Below are 27,273 nucleotides of genomic sequence, written 5' to 3' on the forward strand. Positions count from 1 at the left end.
AAGTTAAGATAGCTATGGCTAAGTAATCTGTTAAATAATCCTTCTGCTAAAAGTATGATTCAAACACCGCCACCGACTTTTATTTGTTGAAAAGTTCTTTGTAAGTAGCACTGTGATGATCCACCTCCAAGATTGTATCTAATTATAAACTTATCATATTGTGAAGATTTAGAAAGATTCATGATAATATATATGATATTCACAGAAGAATTCTCACCATCCCGAACCAGAAAAAATACAATTAAAAAATTTTTAATCAACATTGGAGCTGTAACAGGTATATTTTAACCAGGAGATGTTGTGGGCCCAGGGCTTGCCCCCTACAGACGCCACCAAGTGCCCCTCTGCAGTGCAGGGCTGGCACTCCCCGCCACAAGGAAGGGAGCAAGGGCCCACCCGCCTTGACACCAGAGTTGTTTTACCACAAGAAGTTAGAGGGCAGAATTTGGAGATGAAAAGCAACTGCACGCCTACCAGCTAGGAAGCAGGCAGGAGGGGCGCTCTGTCACGGAACCCCCGGGCCTGGCTGTGCTGAGGCTCCCGCCTGGGGCGCCCGCACAGCAGAGCCTCATCCTGCCTTACTGGGCACTCGGCGAGGCCTGCTCGCCAGAAACGAGAGACGACAGGGGCTGGCAAGGCCTGGCGATAGCTCCCATTCTCCTCTTACGTGTAACTGACAAAGTAGCGCTCCTCTCCCCTTTTCCCCCAGACGGGAAGGACCTAATAGCCAGTGTTCGTGAGTGAGGCTCATCTGTGGCTCCTCCAAGGCCCGTGTTCTGAGGCCCCAGCCCTCGAGGGTGCGGCCAGTGCTGCGGGGCACTCAGAGTGCCTGCACCGGCCAGCAGACCCTGGGGCTGGAGGCCAGCACCTCCATGGCCGGTGAAGGGGTTTCATTTCCTCCGGGATGAGAGCAGACAGATCCAGAACCCCAGCAGCCTACACCCTTCACTTGGTCTGGCCGCCACCTGTGACAACTTGGGGTGGGGAAAGGACTCTCCGCCCGCCCTACAGATGAGGGCACTGGGGCCTTAACTGGGACTTGGGGGCTGTACGTCCGTGAGTGGAAACACAGGTCTTCTCGTTCGCCCCGAGATAATTTCTGAAAGAAGATGCTAAATGGTGAATGTGATATAGTGGAATCAAATGAAATTAGACACTGGGAAAATAACTGTGCTCCCTTCCTTACAAGTGATGTGAGAAGTGCTGGATGATCCCACTTGGTTCGTGGATTGTACATTACTGACCTCTTGTTCCCGCTGGAAAATAACCACTCTGCCGCCCTTGTCTCCTGTTGCAAGAAGGTCTCCAGAGTGACTAAACTCCACAGTCGAGATGACATCAGCTGTCAGACAACAGAAGCAATTTACCAGTTTATGATTCTGAAAGGGGTTGTAATAAATATTAAAAACATCAATAAAAAGGATCAAAAGAAAGGTACACACATAAAATTTCCTCCAAGGATAAAGCAACACTTTCGTGGGAAACTTGTAATTACCAAGCAGCCCCTTCTTGGTTCTGGCGCCCAGAGCCCATGTGGATTTATGGGTCACTGATCCAATGCCTGGTCCCTGGCACACCAGCATTTATCTAGACTGGGTTGTCTTGATATAAGATATAGGGTAGAAATTTAGGAAATTAATTTTGAGAAAAAACAAAAACAGATAAAAGTTGGCTCTAGAAGACTGCTGCCTAACTTTATAATGCATGCCTGAATTACCTTTAAAAATAAACCTGATTCTTACATTACATTAACACGGTGACTGGTTGGCTTCTGTACAAAATAACATTACAGACAGTACCTAGCTTACTGTCTGGGTAAAGTCACTGCCATTGATAACGAGGACATCGTTACCTAGTGAGACACTGCTGGTCAGACACCGAGATTTCTACACCATCAACACCAAGATCTGGACACCAGCTCACAAGGGGTAAAGGCCACAAGGTACAAAAACGAAGTCAAGCCTAGAAAAGTCTCAGGTGTCCTAAGGTTAATACTTCAGGTAGAGGAAACGGATCTGGATTTATGACACAGACTACTGAATCAGAAAGAATATCCCAGGCTGGGCTTTAGGGGAAAACCACTTTCTCCATAGTTCAGATTTGCTGAGCACTAAGAATCAGACGAAGGTACGGGCCTGGTCTCCCAAGGGGCTGCTGTGAGCTTGTTTTCTGACTACAACTGGACGCTTCACCTTAGCTGCCGCAGAAAATCTCCTCTCTGGCTGCTCCGAGGAAGGGATGGACCACTACCGCCCCGTCCCCGCTGCCGGGGCCCCAGCTCAAAGGGCATATCCTTCCTACCAGCAACTGAAAATGACCTCTCTAGGGTGCCAGGGCCCCAGCATCATAGAGGTCGTTAAGTGTTTACACACAAATAGCACTAAACAGCTGTTATAAACGACCTACCTACTAATGAGAAATGGACCGCAAAGTTGAAACTACTTCAAGAATGCTTCCGAAAAGTGGTCATAATATACTGCAATTCTTAAAGGTCTGCAATACATTTTTTGGTTAATATACGATATCCTTCCCGCAAAATAAGTTCTTACTGCATTGGTATGGTTTATTGACATTTAAGAGCACACCGAATTCTACCGCCTGGGATTCTTTTTTTTTTTTTTCCCCTTAAATCTTCAGTAAGCCTTGGGGAAAGGATTAGGCTTCTTGTTAGAAGTGTCACTTTTTAAATTAAATTACCTGAAATAACCTAATTTGCTTAAATGAAACTAAAATATTCTGTATTGGACTAAAAGGAACTAAAAATTTATGTCATTTATACCCAGGGGGTGCACAATATAATTAATGGTATTCTAGCTCTGTCAGTGATTTTCTTTCACTCATTCATTCATTCATTTATGGCTGCGTTAGGTCTTCGTTGCTGCACGCGGGCTTTCTCCAGCTGTGGCAAGCAGGGGCTACTCCGTTGCGCGGGCTTCTCATTGCGGTGGTTTCTCTTCTTGCAGAGCACGGGCTCCAGGCACGTAGGCTTCAGTAGTTGTGGCCTGTGGGCTCTAGAGCGCAGGCTCAGTAGTTGTGGCGCACGGGCTTAGCTGCTCCGCGGCATGTGGGATCTTCCTGGACCAGGGCTCAAACCCATGTCCCCTGCATTGGCAGGAGGATTCTTAACTACGGCGTCACCAGGAAGTCCCTGTCAGTGATTTTCAAACTTCATTAAAATGGAGTGAATCTTTTAAGAAAAACTGCATGACTGCCAGTGGTGAGAAATTATTTTCATTAGGCTACGTAAATAAGTACGAACCTAAAATTAGAAATACCCTCTGCAGAATTTAGAAGAGCTCTAAAATCAAAATAAACAGACAAACTAAATACTAAAATTGCACAACCAATAAAATTTAAATCACCAGCATGAATTTGATGGGTATTACTGATGCCACAGAGTAAATGTGGTCCTGACTGAGGGCACCCAGTTGGGCATTTCAAAAGCACCGCGGGCTGTGCAGTGACTCAATTCTGCCACTTGTTCTGCCCCAGTGCCCCGCGGTTCCTCGCGTGGCAAGAGTACAGTGCCTTCGCGATGGCACAAAGAGCGGCGATGTCGCCCTTTGCTGCAGGGTGGCTGCCTGGAGGATGTGAAAACCATGGAGAAGGCCCAGCAGCCCCTGAGGAGCATCTGAGACTTGTAGTCAAGCGTGGGGGCAGGGCACAGGGGCCCCCCACCCCAAGGCATCAGGATGAGACGGGAAAGGTGTCCTCTGCCAGGCCGCCAGTGTGAGCGGGCTTCCCTAAGCGCCGTGGACGATGCTGGGGGCGTCTACGTGTGCATTCACGGCCTGGGGCAGGCTCCCTGCCAGATGCTGGGCACCGAGATGGCAGGAAGTCTATCTGCTCTGCTGAACTGCTGGGTCCCCAAGCCGGGCCCCGTCCGGTCAGGCAGGAGCACACAGCTACTCCCACTTCTGGTTTCCCAAACGCTGGCTGCCAGGAGTGGATCGTTTCCATAAGGGTTCCTCTCCAAAACACCAAAGCCCGAGAGAAAAGGCCTCGAGATTCAATCACCTGAGGTCCTTAAAGAAATGACCAACCACAGGAAAGTCCTCCAGCTGAAAAGCCCACCTGCTCACAGACCTGCCTCTCTGCTCCACAGTGGCTCCACTTAAACAAGAACCAAGAGCTCAGGGTCGAAAGACCTGTGAGAGAAAACGTCACAACAAAGAAGGCACACGGAGGGAAGAGGGACGGTGCCCCAACAAAAGATCAAAGAAGCGACAACTACCACCGCAGGGAGCTAACCCCTAAGGAGAGCGATGACGTCAGAATGTGGGCCTAGCGCTTGCTGAGGTGCCAGGTGCTCCTGAGGAACGCACTCGCCTGGACCCACCCAGGGAGCCTCACCACCGCCTGCGGGGCAGGCGCTGGGCACGTTATCTGCATCCCACAGTGCAGGGCGCCAGCACATCCAGCGGGGCCCTTAGAAGACAGCAGCGCCCCGAGAAAGGAAGAACGAGGGAGTGCTCCTGGAGACGCAAGGGGTAATAATAGTAATGTAAAAACTCAAGACCCCTTCCAAAGGGAAAAACAAAAAGACAAAGAAGTGGGCAACAGGAAAGAAAAGATAATGAGAGGATAGGTTTAGGTGGCCCATCACCCGGTCACCAAGTTCCAGAAAGATGACAGAAAAAAGGAAGGGAAAAATCATCAAAGGAGTAAGACGAGCGTTCCCTTAAACAGCAGCAAGTACATTCCCAGGCTGACAGGGCACAAGGCGGGCCCAGCACAACGAATGAACTGACTGGCCCAAGGCCCATCTCTCTGAAATGTAGAACACCAAGGATAAAAGGGAGATTCCAAAATTCTCCAGAGGAAACAAACAGGTCACACACAAGAGGCATAGATGGCATCCCACAGGAGGCAGGAGAATGGTGAATAGAAGACCATCTACCCTCAAATTCTGAGAAGAAAAAATTTTCAACCTACAATTCTAAACCTAGCCAAATTTTCAAACAAGTTTGAGGGAGGAGTAGAGGTGTTTTCAAACATGCAAAGAGCAAAAACAACGAAATCCCTTTATCAGGAAACCACTGGAAGATGCAATGTGGCAAAATGAGAATAAACCAAGAGGAAGGAAGACGGGGATCGGACATCTCAACAATGGTGAAGAGGGGCCCAAGACTGGAGCCACGTGGCCAGCAGGCCTGGCGAGGACAGTCCAGCCTGAAGGAGACTGCAGCCAGGAGAGGTCATCTGGGAAAGGAAAGAAGGGCTCGGGATTATCTGCTGGGTTTGGGTAAAGTCACTGCTAGGTATCTGACAGATTTGCTGAGTGACTGTTTTTTAAAAAAGCACTAAAGACAGAGAACTAAGCATATGAAAAAATTAAGCAATCATTAGCTCTAGACAAAATGAAAAGTTGTATGAAAACAAAAATGTACACTTTAGTTCCATGATGAACAATATTTACAAAGTCAGCACAATACTGATGTAACCAAGACTCGCAAGAGAATTCTCTTAAAGCCTCTCTTTAGGGGAGGAGGAGAGTATGTGTGGGTGGAAGGTGATGTTAGCAAAAAAGCTAATAAATCATCAGTTACCATTAACAGGAAGTCAGTACTTACTGTTCAAACTCACAGATCAAAAGCTAGCAGTGTCTGACATTTCGCAGAGGCTGCTAAGGATGCTGGTAGGGGGCAGTTGGTAAGGAAAGAGGCACTGGATGTCAGATACCATTTTTACTGCGACACAGGGAGGCAGGGACAAGAAGTGGGGAGGGGGTGGACTCGAAGGGGAAATGTGGTCGCTGGGGTTTTTAAAGGACAGAGGATATAAAGTCATGTCCGTGCGCCATGGGCATGACGTGGCAGCGGAGGCAGAAGCGAGAACAGGGTTACAGGACGAGCAGGCAGGGACAGAGATGCAGAGCGCGAGCGGGGTGGGGGGGGGTAGGGGTGGGGCTGCCAGAAGGAAGGAGCAGGGACACCTGCATCTGGGGAGGAGGCCACGGTGCACACGGCACACACGTGGCAGGCTGTGAACCTGAGCTTGGGACAATGAGAGCGCGTCCGACTATCTCTTTTTTCTATGAGGTATGAGAGGAGATGCACCTGCTAAGAGTCAGAGGGAGAGGTACAGGCAATCTGGGAGAACATATGAAGGAGGTCTTCTCAGAAAGTCAGGAGGGACCGCACTGGGGAAACGCAGGCCTGTCTCATAGCATCAATGCCCACGTGAGACTTGAGGGCAGTCTTCTAAATCCAGCACACGTCCTGAATGACTACTATAAGCCGGTGCTGCACAGGCACTGGGGACACAACGAACAAGGCCAAGTCCCTGCCCTCCTGGGATGGACACTTCTGTGAATGAATAATAACCAGCACAGCTCCCGCAGCTGCGTGTTTCCACCCTGCCCGGTGACTCGGGTGTAGGCTGAGAGTAGGCAGATGCTCGGTTCAACTGGGTTTGGGGTTTTGCCAGGAGTATGAACCCAGGGGCTGAGAGAGGCGAGAAGGTTAAGAGCGAGCCAGAAGTAACACAGCATTAGACCCTGGAACCCGGCTGAGGGGAGGGAGCAGAGCAGGGTGAGGGACAGGGACAGACAGTACTGAGGAAGGTGCAGTGGGGGCAGGAGCCCAGCTGAGCTGGAAGCATGGGAGGGAGGCAGAAACCCCAGGGAGAAGCACCTTAAACTAAGATTTCAGAGATGGTACAGCTGGTGACGACCAGGACGTGCAGGGTTATGGACTAGCTCAGACGGGGCAGCACCGAGGAGATCTAGAACCATGCTACTGGATCCCGGAGCGCAGAACCACAGACAGATCACTTACACATACAAAGCCACAGAAATGAAGGAAGACAGGCAGCTGTGGCGGCAGATTCTGGGGGGGAGTATACAGGTGTTTGTTATATTATTCTTGTACTTTTCCAAGTTTTTAAGCTTTTCAAAACAAAAACATATAGATGTGAGTATTTCATTTCCTCTACTTTCATCAGTCTCACTGCCACTGTCTTATGTCCAAAGTGACCATAATCTCTGGCTGAATTATTGTGACAGCCTCCTAAGCGCCCACCCCCACCCCCCACCTTGCCCCTTCGAGTCCAATCTCCATAAGGCAGATGGAGGGATGTGTTTAAAGGAATAAGTCACATTACCACCCTGCTTAAAACCCTATCAATACTCAACTTTCACAATCAAAATGAACCCACAACAACAATCAGACGGGAGATGCAGTTTCCAGCAGTTCGTTTCATTTTCTCCCTCCCCTTCTCCTCTAGCTCAAGATGTGCAGGGCTACTTAACACCACCTCCCAGCCTGCGATCACAGTGTGTTCCCGATAAGGAACACAGCTCTGCTGACCTACACAGCCATCAGCAAGATGAACGTCTGCATGTCCCTCGTGAGACCACTACCCCCTTCCTCACTACTAGGAACTGCATTAGGACCAGTCCCAGGAAGTGGTCACTGTTAAAATCGTCATCTACTCCCCACTACGGTATCATCAAAACTAATCCTAGGCCAATAAAATAGGAAAGGGCGTTCAACCTCTTCAGCCGTCAGGGAAAGAAGGCAAGTAAAAACCACACTGAGACACCACTACACGCCCAGGGAAGTGACTGAAATTAAAGACTGTTCCAAGTGTTTGCAAGGATAGGGAACAACAGGAACTCTCACACCCCACTTGTGGGAGTGAAAACTGGCAATGTCCACAAAAGCTAAACGTCCACACATCCCAGGACCCCACAATCTCACTCTAGATGCACAGCCACCAGAAACACATATGTGTACCATTAAAGCACTTACAAGAACGTTCACAGTAGCATGTTTGCAAGAGAAACGACTCAAATGTCCATCAACAGTAGAAAGGATGCCTAAATTGTGGAATGTTCACATGGTGGAGTACCACACAGCAGTGGAAGTGAACAAACAACCGCTGCACACAACAATACGGATGAGTTTCATGAAGAAAATACTAAGGAGTACTTACACCACGATCCTATTTATATTAAGTTCAGAAACAGGGGGATGGAATCCATAATGTCAGCAGCTGGGTGGAACAGGGCTGCGGGTGAGGGTTAGGTGCTTTCTTGATCTGGGTCATTTCCAAGGATGTTTGCATTTGTGAAGGCCGCCGTGCTGCACGCTTGGGCACCTCCCCTGTGTCCTGTTTACTTCTATCCATCTTCTCCACATTTGGCCCTGTGCTTCCCCAGCCTGCCTCGAGAGTCCAACCTCCCCAAGCCTCTCTCTGACTACAGCCTCATCCTCTCCTTGGAACGCTCCCTCCATCTTCTTGCTCTGAGACATGTCGATCCCTGAGCTCCCCCAAAGCCCTCTCCGGTGGCGGCTGTTTGCTCCCCAACGCCCGCTCACAGATTTTCGTCTGATGCTCCCAGACCACTGATCCCTCCTACTTCACAACACCCCCTTCACACCTTTTCCTCTCACACTTCCAGCACCTCAGCCACCCACACCTCACTTTCTGTTAATAATTCTGTGTTATTTCTCTGAAAAACAGAAATGCCCAGAAGAGATCGTCTACACACACCCACGAACAAATACAGCACCTGCGGGGACTGACCCCCCCTTCCCTGTGGCAGCGGAAGGAGCCGCTGCTTCTAGCTGGGACCAACCAAATCAGGAGGCCCTATGCTACTTGGCCTCCTCGAGGACTATGCTCCTCTGTCAATCATCCCTCTTCTCCCCTCTAATAGACTGCTCCCATTTTCAAACAGGGGCGCTGCAATCTCTCATCTTAAGGAAAAAAGTGGCCCCACCCCTCTTCTGGCCTCTGCCGCACCTTGGTCCTCCGAAAGCAGAGCCGGCTGGCTCACTGCACTCACTGCCTTCCACTCTCTCCTGAGCCCCCTCTAAGGACTGTCTGCTCCCACCACTTGGCAAGTGCACCTGTTTCCACCCACCCAGCTCCTCTGCCACCATCACCAAACCAGTCAACTTTCCCCATGCATGAACGTGTAAGACGTGAACTGAGGGTGTGGCCATTTATCTCATGCTCCCTTGCACCTGTCAGAGTGGCATGCAGCCACATATTATATGACTTCATTTAAATGAAATGTGCAGAACAGGCAAATCCATAGAAACAGAAAGTAGGTTAGTGGTTGCCAGGAGGTGGGGGAGGAAAGATTGAGAAGGGACTGCTCGTGAGTTTCTTTTGGGAGTGATGAAAATGTTCTAAAATTAGCTAGTGGTGATGGCTGCACAACTCTGCGAACACACTAAAAACACTGAACTGTACACTTTAAAAGGATGAGTTTCATGCTATGTGAATTATATCTCAGTAAAGCTGTTATTTGAAAGTACACCATAAAATGATTGGATCAAGTCATTAAAAGGGTCTTCACGACTTGTAACCTTTCTCGGTTATATTCTAAAAGTAGACTACATTATTTCAATGTTTTCTAAACAAAACCCTGCTATGAATTTTTCAACAAAACACTATTTTTAATCCCCCTTCCATTTAAACCTAAAGATCCCTTGCTTTTGTTCTTTTTTTTTGGGTTACTTCTTGCAAAGCATGTGCATAAGGAGACAAAGGCAGCAGAAGGATATGGTGAATCTTTTATTGTTGTTTATCAGGAAAATTCGTGTTTACATCATTCCCTAACTAGATGTCTTACCTAATGAAGTTCAGCAGACTTCAAAACTTAGGAAACCACATTTAACCTGTTATTAAAATTAAAGCCCACTGGAAAATTAATCACTCTTTTCAAGGAAAATCCAATTCATACAGAATATTCCATTCTATTCCCCCCACCACATGTTAAAAATTAGAAAGTTTTAACCCAAAAGGCTATCTGACTGTCCGTTTTAACCTTTCTCCCACACTTGAATTACAGCCAGGAGATTTTATGCTTAATTTCATACTAGTAATTCTTTCGGTGAATTAGAACTGTGTGGTCCACGGCAGAAGCCTGACCCAAAGCACGCCAAAGCCCTCTCTCACTATGAAGGACAGGGCACTGTCTCTGTAACACAATCATCAACGTACTTGCTAGGCTCTTCTGAAAATTAAAAAGCAGCATCTTGCCCTAAAATGATTCCAGCCCACCTCTGCACACTGCATCTGGAGCAATTTTTATTTTTAAACACAAATGCGATCGCCATTTTCCCACTAAGACACATCACGTGAATCCCCACTGCCCTTAGGAGAAAGATCAGAATCCTCATTCTCTTCTCCCCTTTCCTTTCTATGGTCTGATCACCCAGGCCTCTTTCAGTTTCCTGAACTGATCATAATTCTTCCTGTTTCAAGCCCTCTTCCACGTTCTGCTTTGCCTGGACCACGCCTCCCATCCCTCAACCCAGTCCATGCCCATCCATCCTTCACTTTAGAGCTCAAAGGGCCACTGCCCAGGGAACCCCTTTGACTCCTTCTGGAGCCCTCATCACAATGGCAATTAACTAGTTAACTGCTTCCATCCTAGGACCGTGTCTGTTGAAGAGCAGTGCTTTGCTCAGGGTACCTTCCACACCATGGATGGATGCACAAGAAGCAAGAATGAGGAGGTCAAAGTTCATTTATTGCCTCGGGTCACTAACTATTCTCAGCAAAGTTTCTTCTTTCAGCCCCTCTCCCCTGCTGCATACCTAGACATGTAACAACACACAGCCCCTCACTGGATTTCAGACTCAGTCAAACTAGCAAGAAGACAGTGACTAGTATTTTTGTCATCTACAGTAAAAAGGTCATTACCTTGAGGAACTGGTACCAAAAGAAGAATAACCTGTGTCTAAATTTGAACCTAGTCCATCACATTAGAAAAACAAGGCTGCTAATGTTTCTCCTTAAATGCCAACTTTTGTTAGCATCTGTTAGTAACACACACAGCCTTGAGATTCTTCCTTATAACTAAGTACAAAGTTAAGTATATTTAAACACACATGAAAGAACTCACAGATATCTAAGTTAGAGAAACCCTAAAATAGGCAAGATTATCAAGTAAGTGAGAACTTTACCAGGTGAATGATAAAACAAGTCAGAGTTTACCAAACTTTAAGCAATTATCCACCCCAACTTTGTGATTTTTTACTATAGAAAAAACTTATAACAAGCTATTTTTGACCAGTAATTTCACTCCATGCATATGAATAATCCAATTTCCAAATACCTTTTCAGGAATACATTTATTGTTTAAGGGTAAAAATTTTAAGAGTACATTCAATGACCAAAAACAAAATAAAAAATGAGGTTAGAAACGTATTATTTCTATTTCAAAAAATCCATATCTAATTCTGCCATAAAATGGAATGAAATTCTGATACATTCAAGAGAATGAGAAGACAAGCTACAGACTGGGAGAAAACATTTGCAAAAGACACATCTGATAAAGAACTGGTGTCCAAATATACAAAAGAACCCTTAAAACTCAACAATAAGAAAACAACCCAACTACAAAATGGGCGAAAGACCTTAACAGACACCTCACCAAATAAGATATACACATGGCAAACAAGCATATGAAAAGATGCTCCACAGTATATGTCATCAGGAAAATGTAAAGCAACACACAATACCGCTACACACCTATTAGAATGGTCAAAATCCAAAACCACTGACAACACCAAGTGCTAGAGAGGGTGCGGAGCGGCAGGAACTCCCTTACATCGCTGGTGGGAACGCAGAGCAGAGCAGTGCAGCCACTTCAGGAGACAGCTTGACGGCTTCTAACAAAAATAAACGTCCTCTTACCATATGGTCCACCCAGCAACTTTGTTCCTTGGTATTTACCCAAAGGAGTGGAAAATGTACATCCACACAGAAACCTGCACACAAATGTTTGTAGCAGCTTTATTTGTAACTGCCAAAACCTGAACAACCAAGATGTCCTTCCGTAGGTGAACAGGTTAATAAACTGTGGTCCATCCAGACAATTGAATATTATTCAGCGTACAAAGAAACGAGCCACCAAGCCATGAAAGACAGGGAAGAACTTTAAATGCTTATTACAAAGTGAAAGAAGCCAACCTGAAAAGGCTGCCTACGGTATGATTCAAACTCTACGACATTCTGGGAAAGGCAGAACTATGGAGACAGTAAAAAAAACAATCAGTGGTTGCTGGCGTGGGGTGGGGGGCCGGCGGAGGAAGGGAGGGGTGAACAGGCTGAGCAAAGAGGAGTTTGAGGGCAGGGAAGCGACTCTATGAGACTACACTGATGGAGACGTGTCATCACACATTTGTGCAAACCCACAGAATGCACACCGTCAAGAGTGAACCCTGAGGTCAACTACGGACTATGGGTGATGATGATGTGCCAATCTTGGCTCTTTGACTGCAACACGTGTAACATGCTGTTACGGCAGGGGGTGCTGACCGTGGGGGAGGTTGAAGGGGGAGGGTGGTATATGGGCAATTGTTGTACCTTCCTCTTAATTTTGCTGTGAACCTAAAATAGCTCCAGAACAATAAAATCTTTAAAAAATTCTGATACATTCTACAACTTGGGTAGATCTTCAAAACATTATTTGTAGTGAAATAAACCAGATACAGATGGACAAATATTGTATAATTCCAGTTTTATATGCAGTTCCTGGAATAGGAAAATACACAGAGACAGAAACCAGAATAGAGATTACCAGGGGCTGCAGGGAGAAGAGAAGAGGGAGTTGTTATGTAACAGGTATGGAGTTTTCGTTGGAGATGATGAAGAAGTTTTGGGTAGAGGTAGTGGTGGTCACACAATATTGTGAATGTAATTAATGCCACTGAGTTGTACACATGGGAATAATTAAAATGATCAATATTAAGCTACGTATAGTTTATCGCAATTAAAAAAATTCACAAACCTTAAAAAAAAAAAAAGCCAAATCCACGTTACCCTGAGTGTTATTTTTTTCTCTGTAGGTCAAATGAAACAAGGAGATGCAACCTCAGGAGCCAAGTCTGAAAGGTGAGGGCACCTGTTCGCCCTAAACCCAGCCTGCCCTCTGCCGGCCACCACCAGGCCTGCACAGCCAGCAACCCCAAACGTAAATTTTTTTTTTGGCCGTGCCACACACAGCTTGTGGGATTTTAGTTTCCCAACCAGGGATTGAACCTGGGCCCTTCCCTGGGCCCTCAGCAGTGAGAGTGCAGAGTCCTAACCACTAGACCACTAGGGAATTCCCCCAAAGGTAAACTTCCAATGGATTTCAATGGATTTCTAAAGCAACAATTCATACAATTATATTATGTATGAATTTTACCCTGAACAGTACTTTAAAAGGCACACAGAAAGTCCTAAGTGGATAATTCCAATCAATTTCTCCTTTTCCTGCTGAATTCTACTGTGCTTTAATGGACATTAAGTAAACTGAGAATGGTTAAAATAAAGACTTTTTGCATTCTCTCATTTTCAGATTGATATCACTACTACATACCTGAACATAACCAGGGCTTGATGGCAGAAAAAAATTAATGATCACTGTGGCTAATACTACTTCAAGAACTATCTCTGATATTTCAGATGACTTCAACAACTGACAGATACGTGCTTTTTGTTATCATAACCAAAGTCAAAATCTAACCAATGTTGACCTCTAACATTCAATTAGATCCTTAAGGTCTAACAAAAGCAAGACAACTGGAGAAAAAGCAGCAGCAGTACATCTATTTCGATAAAAATTCAGAAGCAGGGAATTTATAGGCCAACTTTACGGTAGAAGTTGCCACTGGTGAAGGAAGGAGAGAAAAGTACAGGAAATGGAACTGGGGAGTTAAGAGAGAGAGAACTTCAACTGTAACTTTTACATCTTAAATCTGAAACAAATATGACCAAATGTTGAGAACATGGGTGTTTACAATTAGCATATAATATTATATATATTTTAATAAATAAATATACCTTACATTTATATGTAACTGTATAATAATTAGATATTATTGATATTATGTTAATAATATGTATATTACTACTTATTTTAAAGGAAAACTATAAAGTTTATCAAAATGTGAGGTGGCAGGGACTTCCCTGGTGGCACAGTGGTTAAGACTCTGCGCTCCCAATGCAGGGGGCCAGGGTTCGATCCCTGGTCAGGGAACTATATCCCACATGCACGCTGCAACTAAAAGTTCACATGCCACAACTAAGGAGCCTGCCTGCCGCAACTAAGGAGCTGGCAAGCTGCAACTAAGGAGCCCATGAGCCGCAACTAAGACCCAGAGGACCAAAAAAAGAAAAAAAAAAGCTACAGAGAATAAAACAGATATTGTTAAGGAAAAAAAAAAAGTGAGGTGGCAAATGGTTGTCTCAAGATTTAAAATATTTCTCCTAGGGACTTCCCTAGCAGTCCAGTGGTTAAGACTCTGCGCTTCCACCACAGGGGGCATGGGTTCTATCCCCAGTAGGGGAACTAAGATCCCACATGCTGCACAGTGCGGCCAAAACGTAAATAATAAAATAAAAAAAAATTTGTCCTATATGTAAGGTATATCCAAAAAAAAAAAAAAAAAGAAATTATGACATTTCTTTAAAACATGTAGATACACAGGACACTGCAAATGGCCGAAACCAAGCCACAAGCAGCCCCCATGAGATGGATAGTTAGGTCCATTTGCAAACGCACTGATGTACCAGGCACTGAAGGCCCCCCTTTCAACAATCATCATCAGCTGGGCTGTCATTTTGCTTTGCTTTACATCTAGTTACAAATACTAGAGCTTCAGTAATATATATTCTTATGGATATCTATTTTGTCATCACAGATACCTGGAGCAGAACAATTAAAACTCAGAAAAATGGGGTTGATACAAACTACATAAAACAGATAAGCAAAAGGATTTACTGTACAGCACAGGGAACTATAGTCAGTGTCTTGTATCTTATAGTATAGTAATAATCTATAATAGAAAATAATCTGGAAAAAATATACATATAACTGACTCACTTTGCTGTACACCTGAAAGTAACACAATATTGTAAATCAACTATACTCCAAAAAACCCCTAAGAAACAAAAAACCTTACAAAAAATGTTCAGGGTGTTTTCAAGTGGCAGCCTAAACAGCAGGTGTTCGTAAGTAGCAGGAAGGGAACCCTTCCTCCACTGTTATAAAGCTAGTCTTTCCCTTTTCTTAACTCGTCTTTTTCTTTTTATCATCACAAAAACAATGCTGCATTGGTGTGGAACATCAAATAATACAGAAGCATGTAGAATAAAAGCCAAAGTCCCTCTGATGCAAATCTGACCCCTCACTACCCCCGGGTCCCCAAAGATGTTAGCCATCCTGCATCTTCCAGACATTTACAACCCCAGTCAGATTTACACGCGATCACTGTTCTGTGAATTGCTTTTTTTCACCTAATACGTCACAAACCTCTCTCCGGCAGGCACAGACCCCTTTAAACCACAATATGGGTGCACCACAATGCATTTAATCACTTCACTACTTCTGGGCATTTTTTCCCTGATATTTTATTGCTGCAATGCACAACTCTGTAAACACACCTCATGAAATGCTGGCACAGGACTTCCCCTAGTGGCACAGTGGTTAAGAATCCGCCTGCCAATGCAGGGGACATGAGTTCAAGCCCTGGCCCGGGAAGATCCCACATGCCACCGAGCAACTAAGCTCGTGTGCCATGACTACTGAGCCTGCGCTCTAGAGCCCACGAGCCATAACTACTGAGCCTGCGTGCCACAACTACTGAAGCTGGCGCGCCTACAGTCCGTGCTCTGCAACGAAGAGCAGCCCCTGCTTGCCACAACTAGAGAAAGCCTGTGCGCAGCAACAAAGACCCAACGCAGCCAAAAATAAATAAAATAAATTAAAAAAGAAGTCTTTGCCCGTTAATGCCCTTTCTTTGATGATTTATATGAACTCTCTTACCCCTTTTTAAAAATGAATGACACGTTTACAGATATGGTTAAAAATGAGGACTCATCGCTTGTTCCTTTTTTACACCCAAATTTTCCACATCATTATCAGGGAACTTAGTACCTTTGGGGCAGGTATCCTGACTCACTAAGAGTTCACAATTTACTAAAATACTTCCTATGTGCCAGCACTGTGCTACGTCTAGCACAAGATATAGAATTCATACACCGCGTTTTAGTTGTGACTTTCTTATCTCTGGAGATCTAGATAAAATGGGCTAAAGTCTGCTCCCCAGTCTGTGTAAGTCTAACAGCCTTACCAAGCTCTCTGTGAACTTTCCAAGCTCTTCTGTGTTCACGGTCACTCTCTGAGCTCCGGCTCTCAATATTTAGTCCAGCCTATGAATCACTCCTGTTGTCCCGCACCGCTCCTCTTCCACACCACTACTGACCCAACAAAGATCTCAGCCTTTTCTTAGTTCCCGACAGCGGCAACAGCAACAAAAAAACCCGCCTACAGAAGACACACATACAGGGGACATAACTGAAAAATTAAAACTCAAGGTTAATAAAAAATATTCAGAGATTAGTACTTATAATGTATTAAAAAGCTTTTAAAATTCATTTCTAAAAGCCTCAGTAGAAAAATGGACAAGAGATACAATCTGACAATTCACGGAAGAAACAGAAATAGTTGACAAAAAAAATCTCAATTGCCTAACTGTAAGGAAATGCAAACTCCAACATTACAATTGACATTAAAATAGCTAAAATTAAAAAGTTTGATATTCCCAGCATGAGTGGAGAAGGAAAAGTTTGGGGAAGGTGTAAGTCAGCACCGTCTTTTGGAGGACAATTTGGCAGCCAAAAAAGGTAAATGTTGGAGGCCTTTGAGTGTGTCTGTTTCTAGGACTCTAGCCACAGCAGCTCCTGCCCCAGGCAGATGGATGGACAAGTCTCTTTACTGCAGCATCTTTAGTAATAGCAAAACTTGGAACCCACCAACAGAGGACTTGTTACATAAATGAGTAGTCTGTACAACTATATACTCTGTAGCCATGAAAAAGGATCAAATCGAGCTATGCAAGAAGGCAGCATCGTTAAAAATACCGACGTATGGGCTCTGGATCCAGAACACCTGGGCTGAAATCCTGACCTCAGCACCCACTAGCTCTGTGTCCTTGGGCAAGTGACTACATCTTCTGAGAGTCAATGTGCTCATTTGTAAACACAAGCAACAGTAGCACTGACATCTCCAGGGGCTACGTTCAGGGTCAAACAGGCTCAAGTGTGTGCACAGCTCAGCAGAAAGCCCGGGTCACTGTACGATCTCAAATTACACACTGCTGATGCAAACAAGCAAGCAAACAACATTTATAATAGGATTCACACTTTGTAAGGGATTTAAAAAGTGCTGCTTACACGCAAACTAAATTTTAAAACAAAAGTACATAGATAGATGAATAGGAAATGGTCTAAAAAACATACACACATTGTTAAGGGTCATTACCTCTGGGGAGGAATGAAGAAGAACTTTTGCTTTTACTCTTTTTACATCTGCATCACTTGAGTTACTTTAAATAATGAATGCTCTGCTTTTGTATTCTGAGACAAAAACAGCAAAATCCAGTAAAGATGAGAGGGGACAGTTAATCTTAAAATCTGCCCTGTTCTTTTATTCCTATTGCTAGTAGCTAGCTTTAAAGCAGTAGTTCTCAAAGTGTGGTCTGTGGACCCCTGCAGGTACCCAAGAACCTCTTCAAGGACCACAAGGTCAAAACTATTTTCACAATAATACGCGTTGCCATTTTCACTGTGTTGTCATCTGCATGAAAGAGCCAAAGCAATGTGGCTGAAACTGCTGGTGTCCAGCACACATCACTCAGCAGCATGGAACCGCACCAGCAGTCCTGCTGTTCACACCACGCAAGGGCAGGAAGAAAAGAAAGGAAAAAAGCCAGTTTTACTGAGGAATATCCTTGATGAACCATCAAACGAATTAATTTTACTCAATACCAACCCATTAGTATGAGTCTTTTCTCTTTTTTTAAGTTTATTTATTTTTGGCTGCGTTGGGTCTTCTTTGCGGTGTGTGGGCTTCTCACTGCGGTGGCTTCTCTTGTTGCAGAGCATGGGCTCTAGGCACGCAGGCTTTAGTAGTTGTGGCTTGTGGGCTCTAGAGCGCAGGCTCAGTAGCTATGGCGCACTGGCTTAACTGCTCTGCGGTATGTGGGATCTTCCCAGACCAGGGCTCGAACCCGTGTCCCCTGCACTGGCAGGCGGATTCTTAACCACTGCGCCACCAGGGAAGCCCCCAGGATGAGTCTTTTCAATATGCTTTGTGGTAAGGTGGGCGCTAGGCACACAGCAGGTTTGCTGTACCCCCGAGTGCAGTGACTGTCTCAAGGAAAAGCATGTGCACGGTTGTCAGTGCTGCAGGCTGAACCAGCCATTTTCATGGAATGCCACTTTTATCTGAAAGAACAACTGACCAACTATGGTTGTTTAGGTTTTGACATGTGGCACAAATTTTCTTAAAAATAAACAAAGTGAGCCACTCACTACACAGAAAACAACTGACGGTATTTGCTGCCAATGATAAAATCCAAGCTTTCAAGAGAAATCAGAATTTTGGAAAACTTGTTTCTGCTATTAATTTGACAGCTTCCCACTTTAAGACTCTTCTAATGAGATCAGTGGTGATTTTCTTGATCTTGTACAGTGAAATGTATCAACATTTAGAAGATCTGAACAACTCAGTGTACCAATATGTATTTCTAAATGACCAAGATGTGATGCTACCAAATTAACCACATGAGCAAGGGATACAGTCAAAGTACAAGATAGAACTATGGACTTTAATGTTAACAGGGGGTAAACAATTCATTGATATGGTCTCAGGTTCCAAAGTGTAACTAGAAGAAACCACCATGTGTGCAGTTCTGTTGTAGTATTAAAGTGGAATACCTATAATTACATGAAAAGGCTATTAAATCACCCCTCCCTGTTCTAACTACATGTAAGTATGAGGCCAAATTTTCTTCATATATTTCAATAAAACAATTGTAACAGATTGAATGTAGAAGCAGATCTGGGAATCCACCTGTCTACTATTAAGCCCTACACTTAAAACACTTGCAAAGTATAAAACAATGGCACTCAATCTTTTTTGGTTTTGGTAAAGTTGTTTTTCATTAAAAATGTTATGATAACATGTAATAGATTTATTATTAAAGTGAAATAATAAATAGTTTCAGTTGTCCTAATTTCCAATACAGTAAATATTGATAGACATAACCCTCATGAACAAAAAGCTCTCTGGTCCTCAAAAATTATTAAGAGTATAAAACCAAGAGGTTTTGGAACCAAAAGGCTTTGAGAACCACCGGCTTAGCACAGGGCAGGCAAACTACCATGTGAAATCCAAATCTGGCCCTTGCTGATCTGTAACTAGTGGTACTGGCCACCGTCACACCCTCATGTTCCTGGGGTCTCTGGCTGCTTTTCTGCTGCAAAGGCACAGCTGAGTTGAGTAGATGAGACAGGACTGGCCTGCAAAGTCTGAAATATTTACTACTGGGCCCTTTAAAGAGAATCCGAAACCCTCTGATTTAGTGTAAGCTCACATTGCCAGCCTTTGTCGTTGCAGTGGCTGAGCAGCTGCATTCCTGTCTCCACTCTGTACCCCGTCACCACCCATTTTCCAAAGGCCAGAGTGACCTTCCGTAAAGTTGACGTCACTCCTCTAGTGAGAACCTTAAACGTTTATGATCACATTTACTTCGAAACACAATTCAAGGTGCTCAGCACCGTATTCAAGGCTTTTACTCATCACTCTGGTCCCTGCCAGCCCCTCGTCTCGGGCCTTCCCCTTCTTTGCCAGACAAACACACCAAGTACTCTGGTTTCCCAGAATGCGCCACGCTCTCTGCAATCTCTACTCCAAGCCCCCTCAATCTGGAACATTCTTCTCCCTTTCCTTCCTCCCTCTTCCTACACCCTGATTTCCTTCCCTTCACTCCCCACCCAAGTCTTGTGTACTGGGCACTGTATCACATTCCCTCCACATACCCTGCTCTCACGATGGTGCCAGGACCCAACTGCTTGCCAGTCGCTGTCTACACACATGGTTGTGTGAGGCAGAAACTGGGTTTCTCCACTGCAACATTCAGCACGAGCAGACCTTCGGGACGCTGTTGCCAACTTTTTAGATGAACTAAGCTGAAAGCTAGCCCCCATAACACCCTTCATTTTCTTAAGGTGGCTCCCTGGAGCAACACAGAGTAAGTTACTCTCCTAGGCAAGAGGGTCTCTTAAGACATCAACATTTATCATTAAAGAGAACACAAACAACAACTGTTGTCAAGGATGTGGAGAAAAGGGAACCCTCCTCCACTCTTGGTGGGAATGTAAACTGGTGCAGCCACTGTGGAAAACAGTGTGGCAGTTTCTCAAAAAACTAAAAATGGAGTTATCATATGATCCAGCAATTCCACTCCTGGGTATATATTCGATAAAAAACAAAAACACTAATTTGAAAAGATACATGACCCCAATGTCCATGGCAGCACCATTTACAATAGCCAAGATATGGAAACAACCTAAGTGTCCATCGACAGATGAATGGATAGAGAAGATGTGGCACATCTACACAATGGAATACTACTCAGCCATAAAGGAGAATGAAATAATGCCATTTGCAACAACATGGAGGGACCTGCAGGGCATTATGCTAAGTGAAGTCAAAGACAAACCCTGTATGATATCACTTATATGTTCAATCTAAAAAACACAACAAACTAACTAGTGAATATGACAAAAAAGACGCAGACTAACAGATATAGAGAACAAACTTGTGGTTATGGGGTGGGGGGTATATAGGGGTGGGGAAATGGGAGGTACAAACTATTGGGTACAAGACAGGCTCAAGGATGTGCTGTACAGCATGGGGAATAGAGCCAATAGTTTGTAATAACTGTAAATGGAAAGTAACCTTTAAAAACTGTATGAAAAATTTAAAAAAAAAGATACCAACATTTTAACAGTTATCAGCTACTGTGAGCCAGTTTGTCAAAGCTTTTCCTGCATTACCTGGAATCTTTCTAAGAACCTGTAATGGTCACAGGAAATAGCACCCTGTTTTACAGCTGAGGAACAGAAGGTAAGTAACTGTCACATTAACACGAAGCTAGTAAGAGGGATGAAGTGGAATTTGTACCAAAATCTTTCAATATCTTGATTAACATCAAGTTGAAGAGCAAGCCTAACCCATATGATAAAACTAGAGAACAAGCAGGATACAGCCAATGCTAAACACCATGACATGCTAAGTGACAGGAAAGGATGTTAAGAGTGGCTGAGCAGTGTTTCATAAAGAAAGTGGAATCTGAGATGGATTTAGATGGATGACTAGGTGTGAAAGGAGGAGAGGAAACTAAAAGAATATAGAAATCCCCCACCTTTTTTTTTTTTGGCCGCCCCGCATGGCTTGCGGGATTTTAGTTCCCCGACCAGGGATCGAACCCGGGCCCCGGGCAGTGAAAGCCCGGCATCCTAACCACTGGACTACCACAGAGAATTCCTGAGAAATCCCCCATTTTTTGAAAGCTCACTGTACGTCATTTCGCTTTTACCAAAGACCTACAGTTTGCTAACTGAAAGAAATCTGAAGATTTCACTTTTGGGGAAAAAAAAAAAAGGGGCAAAATAAGCCTTCAGCATTTGTTTCGCAGGAAATGATTATACAGGTAGTGCACCCTGAGCAGTGAGAGGGGCCACCAAGCTCCTTCTCCAGGAGCTACACTGAGCATCTCAGCATCAAGCTGTCAGAGCTTTGAACTGTGTCTGAGCGTCTGGGCTTTACCTTGACTCCTTCTGTGCCTGTGTCATAAGGTAATTGATACCTATGGCTAAGGTAATTATTGCTTCTCCCTTTACACCATTTCGGCTTAGGTTTTGCAGGAATGCTCTGCTTCCAGATAGGATAGCCGGGGAAAGCTGTATTCTATGCTGGGAGAGAAATACGAGCCAACGTCAAGGCGCGGGAAGATCACTGAATAACGATGGAAAAACCAAGAGGTCAGGCCCTATGGAAGGGATCTGGGGTGAGTGGAGAGATTGCGGGAGGTCGGGAAAAACTAAGAGACTGCTACTTTCACATTTAAATATAGCTCCAACTAAACCCAAACACCTTAAAATACGTGAAAATTAGTGAACAGCTGTACCTAACACTTCAACAACACCTTACAGGTTCAAAAGCACAGCACTTTCATCTCAACAAAAATCCTATGATGTGATTTCTAGATAAGCAAGTTGAGGTTTAGAAAGGGCCTTCAAGCTTGATAAACAGCAGACATGAACTGAACCCAGAACTTCTCATCAAAACAACAGATTTTTAAAATCAAGGAATAAAAAAATCAAGGAGTATGGTTTGATACTACCATAAACCTGCACCTGATTATCTAACTAAGATCAGTCCCGCTTCTTGAATGCACAGCCTGATTTCAGAGACACCACAATGTAGCTGTGCTCAGTAGGTACACTGAATGCATTAATCTTAAAAAAACCATACACATCTGATTTCTTTAAGGCAGACTCTCCACAGGAAAAAACTATCACAGTACTCTAGAAATAATGACTATGACTGAGAAGTTTTTTTTTTTTTTTTTTTTTTGCGGTACGCGGGCCTCTCACTATTGTGGCCTCTCCTGTTGCGGAGCACAGGCTCCGGACACACAGGCTCAGCGGCCATGGCTCACGGGCCCAGCCGCTCCGCGGCATGTGGGATCTTCCTGGACCGGGGCACGAACCCGCGTCCCCTGCATCGGCAGGCGGACTCTCAACCACTGCGCCACCAGGGAAGCCCGATTGAAAAGTTTTGCATTCACAAATATGCTATTTCATTGATTCTAAGAAGCACATTTTCTTTCATTTTCACATCTTTGAAATCACATGTATCTTATATTCAATGAAACACAATAACTTCCTGCTACTGACGCCCAAGTGCTCTTAATTTTTGTTACCCTTCGCCAATTTAAATGTTTCTTTCTTTCATAACATCTATGTAAACCCTTTCAGAAAGGCTGGCCATACCAGATTACCCAGAAACCTACCTTATTTACACAACTTCCCAGACTCAAGCTTGAATTAAGCAGATGAACCTTTAGTTTTGTTAAGCATTATGTCTTTAGAAAAAGATTAATGTCTAATTCCAAGCAATAGATTAGATCGTGGATGAAGAAACCGGTTAAAATAAAATCATCAAATAGAAAGTCTAGACACTTAAACCTACACACTCTGAGATGAAAAGAACCAGCTGCTCTCAAGCTATGCAAAAAACTATGTCAATCCAGGCAGTAGTTCATGACAAGCCCTTCCCTCCTCTAACCCGTTCCCCCTGTTCCTCCAGAAAATCAGAAGAGCGATGAATGTACAAAAGCAGCAGACCCGGAACTTCCCTGCAAGAGGGCAGCTGAGGTCCCGTGAGAGTAGCTCGGCAGGCAAGGCTACCGTATCACTCACTTGGCATTCAGGTGTTCCCCCTGCTTACTGTCTCTGTAGTATCTATTCTTAAAATACTTTGAGGATGCCCGTTCTGAAAGCCTTGTTACTAATCTTACACCATTTTGATAGGCACTCACTTTAAAGACAGCTCATTTTCATTTGCTTTCAGAGGTCGTTTCCTCTAATTCTTGGTAGTGAGGCCTCTCCTGAGCTTTGGAAGGACAGAGCAATCCCACGGCTGGGGAGCCCCACCCCGCAGTGGGCCTTCAACAGTACTGGCCACAACGGTCACTGATGCAGCACAGCATGCATGGGCCCTGGGCCAGCTGGCCCAGCTTCCAACGCTGGCTTGGCCACTCTGCGGACCAAGTCATCTGTCCTCTGGGCCTTGGCTTCCACATCTAAAACTGGGAAGAACAAGAGTTCCTCCTTTGCAGGGTTGTGTGAAGACTGAATTAATGGGCACAAGTAACCTGAAGCAACCTCGGGAACATAATAAGACTTAACCATCTTTACCTCCAGGCTGGGTCTTCTGCAAGGCTGTGGGGCGAGGCAGGGGCACCTAGCCCTCAAGCTTTAAGTAGAGCTCACACTGCTGAAGACAGACCAGCGAAGGACTGTAATATCGTGTGACAACACCTGCAAAAGATGTTCATGCAGTGAGTGTTGCCCAAGAAAAGGGAGTAGGGGCTGGGTGATGGTGACTAAACATCACGCGTGAAAAATCTGTATAAATATTTAACAACTTCCAAAGAGTAGTCATTGTTTAGAGCATAAATATTTGGAGGTACAGGCTAACAACTACTTTCTCACTTCCTTCTGGAAGCCTCCCCCTGGTTTTACTATTTTGACTCTTTGTTCATCTAGGCATAAAAGCTCACCTATTCCACCTTCAGGGGCGATGCCTACCACCCTGGCCACCTTGTCATAGGGGAAGGAGAGGGGGCAAGTCACCAGGGACTGTCACCCACACATCTTGTCACTAGCAGAGCAATTACTAGTTTCCTCTTGAGCCCACCTCTGTCCCTGTTTGCAGGAAGATGGGAAAGCCCTGGCAGCACGAAGGGCTGACCTGACCCACAGCAAAACCCTGTTGTTTCTAAAAATAATAATAATAAAAATACATACATATATACACACTCTAATAAAGAAATAATTTATAAAAAAAGCCATCATCAAATTTTACACATTACAATACTTTCTTCAGGTGTCCCCCCAAACTCTATTAGCTTTAAAAACAAAAAGGAAATCAAAAGCCTCTCTCCACTATACGCACTCCCCAACCTTCAAAAGTCAGGGGAGACCACACTTGCCCCTGTACCCCTCATGTCCATACTCAGGCAAGGAGGGGCCCACCTCAGTCACTTTTTGATCACTCACAGCAGCGGAAAGCAGAAAGACGGTACAAAATTTAGGGTTACCAGAGAACTCTGCAAAGCGGAGCTTGGAACAGAACAAAACCTTAAAGAGCGAAACACCTCACCACCCACAAATCTGCACAAATAAATTTACTATACCTCTAGTCCGACAGTCCAAGTATCGACGTCCAGTGACCTCCCTTAAATTACATCTCCCGTTAATTATCTCTTATCAACACTTCCTCACCAAGGTTGAATCTGGGCACAAGCTTCACCACCAGCTTCTTTATTCTCGTTGCTCAACAGTCTCGTTGCTAGCTGTTAACAATTACTTTTTTCTTCTTTCTCATGGACTTTTATGGAAATAGTACAATTCAAACAGGCAGTATCACGACTACTTGACAAAATAATGAATATTACAAATGTGTTAACCCTGATAGAGAATTAAGTATGAAGTAAGACAGAGAGCTGTGAATACACACGATCAAAAAAACATGTGGGGCTTCCCTGGTGGCGCAGTGGTTGAGAGTCCGCCTGCAGATGCAGGGGATGCGGGTTCGTGCCCCCAGTCCCGGGAGGATCCCACATGCCGCGGAGCGGCTGGGCCCGTGAGCCATGGCCGCTGAGTCTGCACGTCCGGAGCCTGTGCTCCGCAACGGGAGAGGCCACAGCAGTGAGAGGCCCGAGCAGTGAGAGGCCCGCGTACCGCAAAACAAACAAACAAACAAAATGTGGTAATTACCACAAAGAGATCTTACAAAATAGATAACTCAAAATACCAAACTTTTAGATGTAGTCAAAATTGTACTTAAAGTAGGGATGTAAAATTGCAAAAAGTTCCAGTTTAATTCAGAGAACAAAATATTTCCATCAAGACTTTTTAAAAGTAAAGAATACCATTTTCGAAGTGTAACATCACACTTAAAATACACCATTTTAGTTAGACTTACATTTTAATTCATTCGGCTTATCAACTAAACCTTCTTATAAAAAGGGAAAGAAACCAGAAGTTAAGACAGGCATTAAGCCCTCCCACCTTCCTACCCGTGAGTAAATGGGTTTTGCTTTATCCCTGATAGGAATTTTGAGTAAGCTGACCGGTCACCCACTTGGCACTGCAAAGTGAAAAAAAAACGTACCTTATGTGAATGTAAAGAAAAATCTCAATCTCAAATCGGATACATCTTCACAAATTTCTGAAGCACCGTTTTACCTGCTTACTGATCTGGGCACTGTTTGTCTCCAGATGTCAGAGGATCTCCAGATGTCACTCTGCCAGGGGGAGGTGCAGAGCAAAGGAGGACGGAGCCAAGGGTCACGGGAGCGGGCACGGCGGAGGAAAGGCGCAGGACACCTGACCAGAGGCTGCTAGTTACTTGGGGCAAAGAAGGTGTAGCTCACGCAAACACAAAAACTTTTTAAAAGAGGTTTAGAGGCTCACCATGTTGAGTGAGACGGCTGGACAACAGCAAGAGTCACTGCCTGACTTCACACTCCCGAGTCGCTGCACCGCGCGCACGGGCACGAGTCTAGGCGTTCTTCCTTCAGGACGACACGCGGCGCCGTGGGAAGCGCCCCCGCCCCCCGCAACGCCGCTCCCCTGCGACCATCGTTACGGAAAAGACCAACCAACCTCAACACCGCAAAGTTCAAAGGTGCAATCTGCAGCAGGAACTTTAAAACACGCCGCCGGAGAAGGAGAAAGAGCTGATAAGAAAACTGAAAAACTTCGGAACCTTAGAAAGCAATCTGAAGCACCAAGGGGTCCGACCCTGTTTTTAAAGAAGAAACTGAGGCCGGACAAGATGCCCCCAGCGCACAGGTGACTGGACAGAGGCCCCGACCTGACCCAGGCCGGAGCGATTCCCCACCCGACTCCTGCCAGTCTGCAGTTACCCCAAGCTTCTGTTTCTCGAGTCCCCGGCTTCTGCAGTTATTTCCGGAGCTCCAGCAAACGCAGGAGGCAGCCACTTGCAGCGCAAAGAACCCCAAATCCACTCGGGAGACCCGACATCTGCGCGCTCCGCGACCTTGGGCCCCTGACATAACCCCCGGGGCCGCCTCCCCTAGGGACCGGGCCGGCGTTCGCCTCCCCGGCGGACCGGACCTCCGAGCGCGCGCCCGCCCCGCGCCCCGGCCAGGAGCGGCCCAGCCGGGCTCCGGGGCGCCCAGGTGCACAGCCTTACCTTCCGCCACGTCCTCGTCCACGGCCCCCTTGACCTGCGAGAAACACCACTGCAAGTCGTTGCCGCCCGCAGGGCAGCCGCCGCCTCCGGCTCCTGCGGATACACCGGGCGCGTCAGGCTCGCGCCCCTAGCCCCTCGCCCCTCGCCCGCTCCCGGCCCCGCCCCGCGCGGGCCCTCACCTGCCATGGCCGGTCGGCCGGCGCGCAGCCGGGCGCGGCCGGGCGCCGAGGCGGCGGCGGACGTACGAGGCGGCCGCCGCGCTGCTGCCGCCCAAGCACCTCAGCCCGGCCGCCGCCGCCGCCGCCGCCGCCGTATTTTTTTTTCCTTTTTCAAAATGGCGCCCAATGCCCGTCGTCCCGCTCGATGACGTCATCCCCCGACGCCTCCGACGGCCGGGGGCGGGGGCGGGGCCTCCGGGAGTCTCCGAGCGGGGCGGGGCGGGACGCACGGCCGCGGGGGGC

At 45.7% G+C, this 27,273-nt stretch overlaps 1 protein-coding gene across 2 annotated transcripts in view; it reads right to left on the reverse strand.

The window, feature by feature from the left end:
- The window catches only part of PPP2R2D (protein phosphatase 2 regulatory subunit Bdelta), a 44,818-nt gene extending 17,790 nt beyond the window's left edge, over positions 1 to 27,028 (reverse strand). For both annotated transcript variants that reach the window (XR_009559242.2, XM_030832115.3), the window contains exons 1-3: positions 26,992 to 27,028; positions 26,813 to 26,905; positions 1,245 to 1,342 (exon numbers count right to left, since the gene is read on the reverse strand). Coding sequence is in view for 1 of the 2 variants with exons in the window: in XM_030832115.3 (XP_030687975.1) it covers positions 1,245 to 1,342; positions 26,813 to 26,905; positions 26,992 to 26,998 (198 nt within the window). In the remaining variant the exon portion in view is untranslated. The remainder of the gene's footprint in view (positions 1 to 1,244; positions 1,343 to 26,812; positions 26,906 to 26,991) is intronic.
- Positions 27,029 to 27,273: the final 245 nt, after the last annotated feature.

This window comes from Globicephala melas, chromosome 16 (genome assembly GCF_963455315.2).
Source record: "Globicephala melas chromosome 16, mGloMel1.2, whole genome shotgun sequence".
Taxonomy (NCBI): Eukaryota; Metazoa; Chordata; class Mammalia; order Artiodactyla; family Delphinidae; genus Globicephala; species Globicephala melas.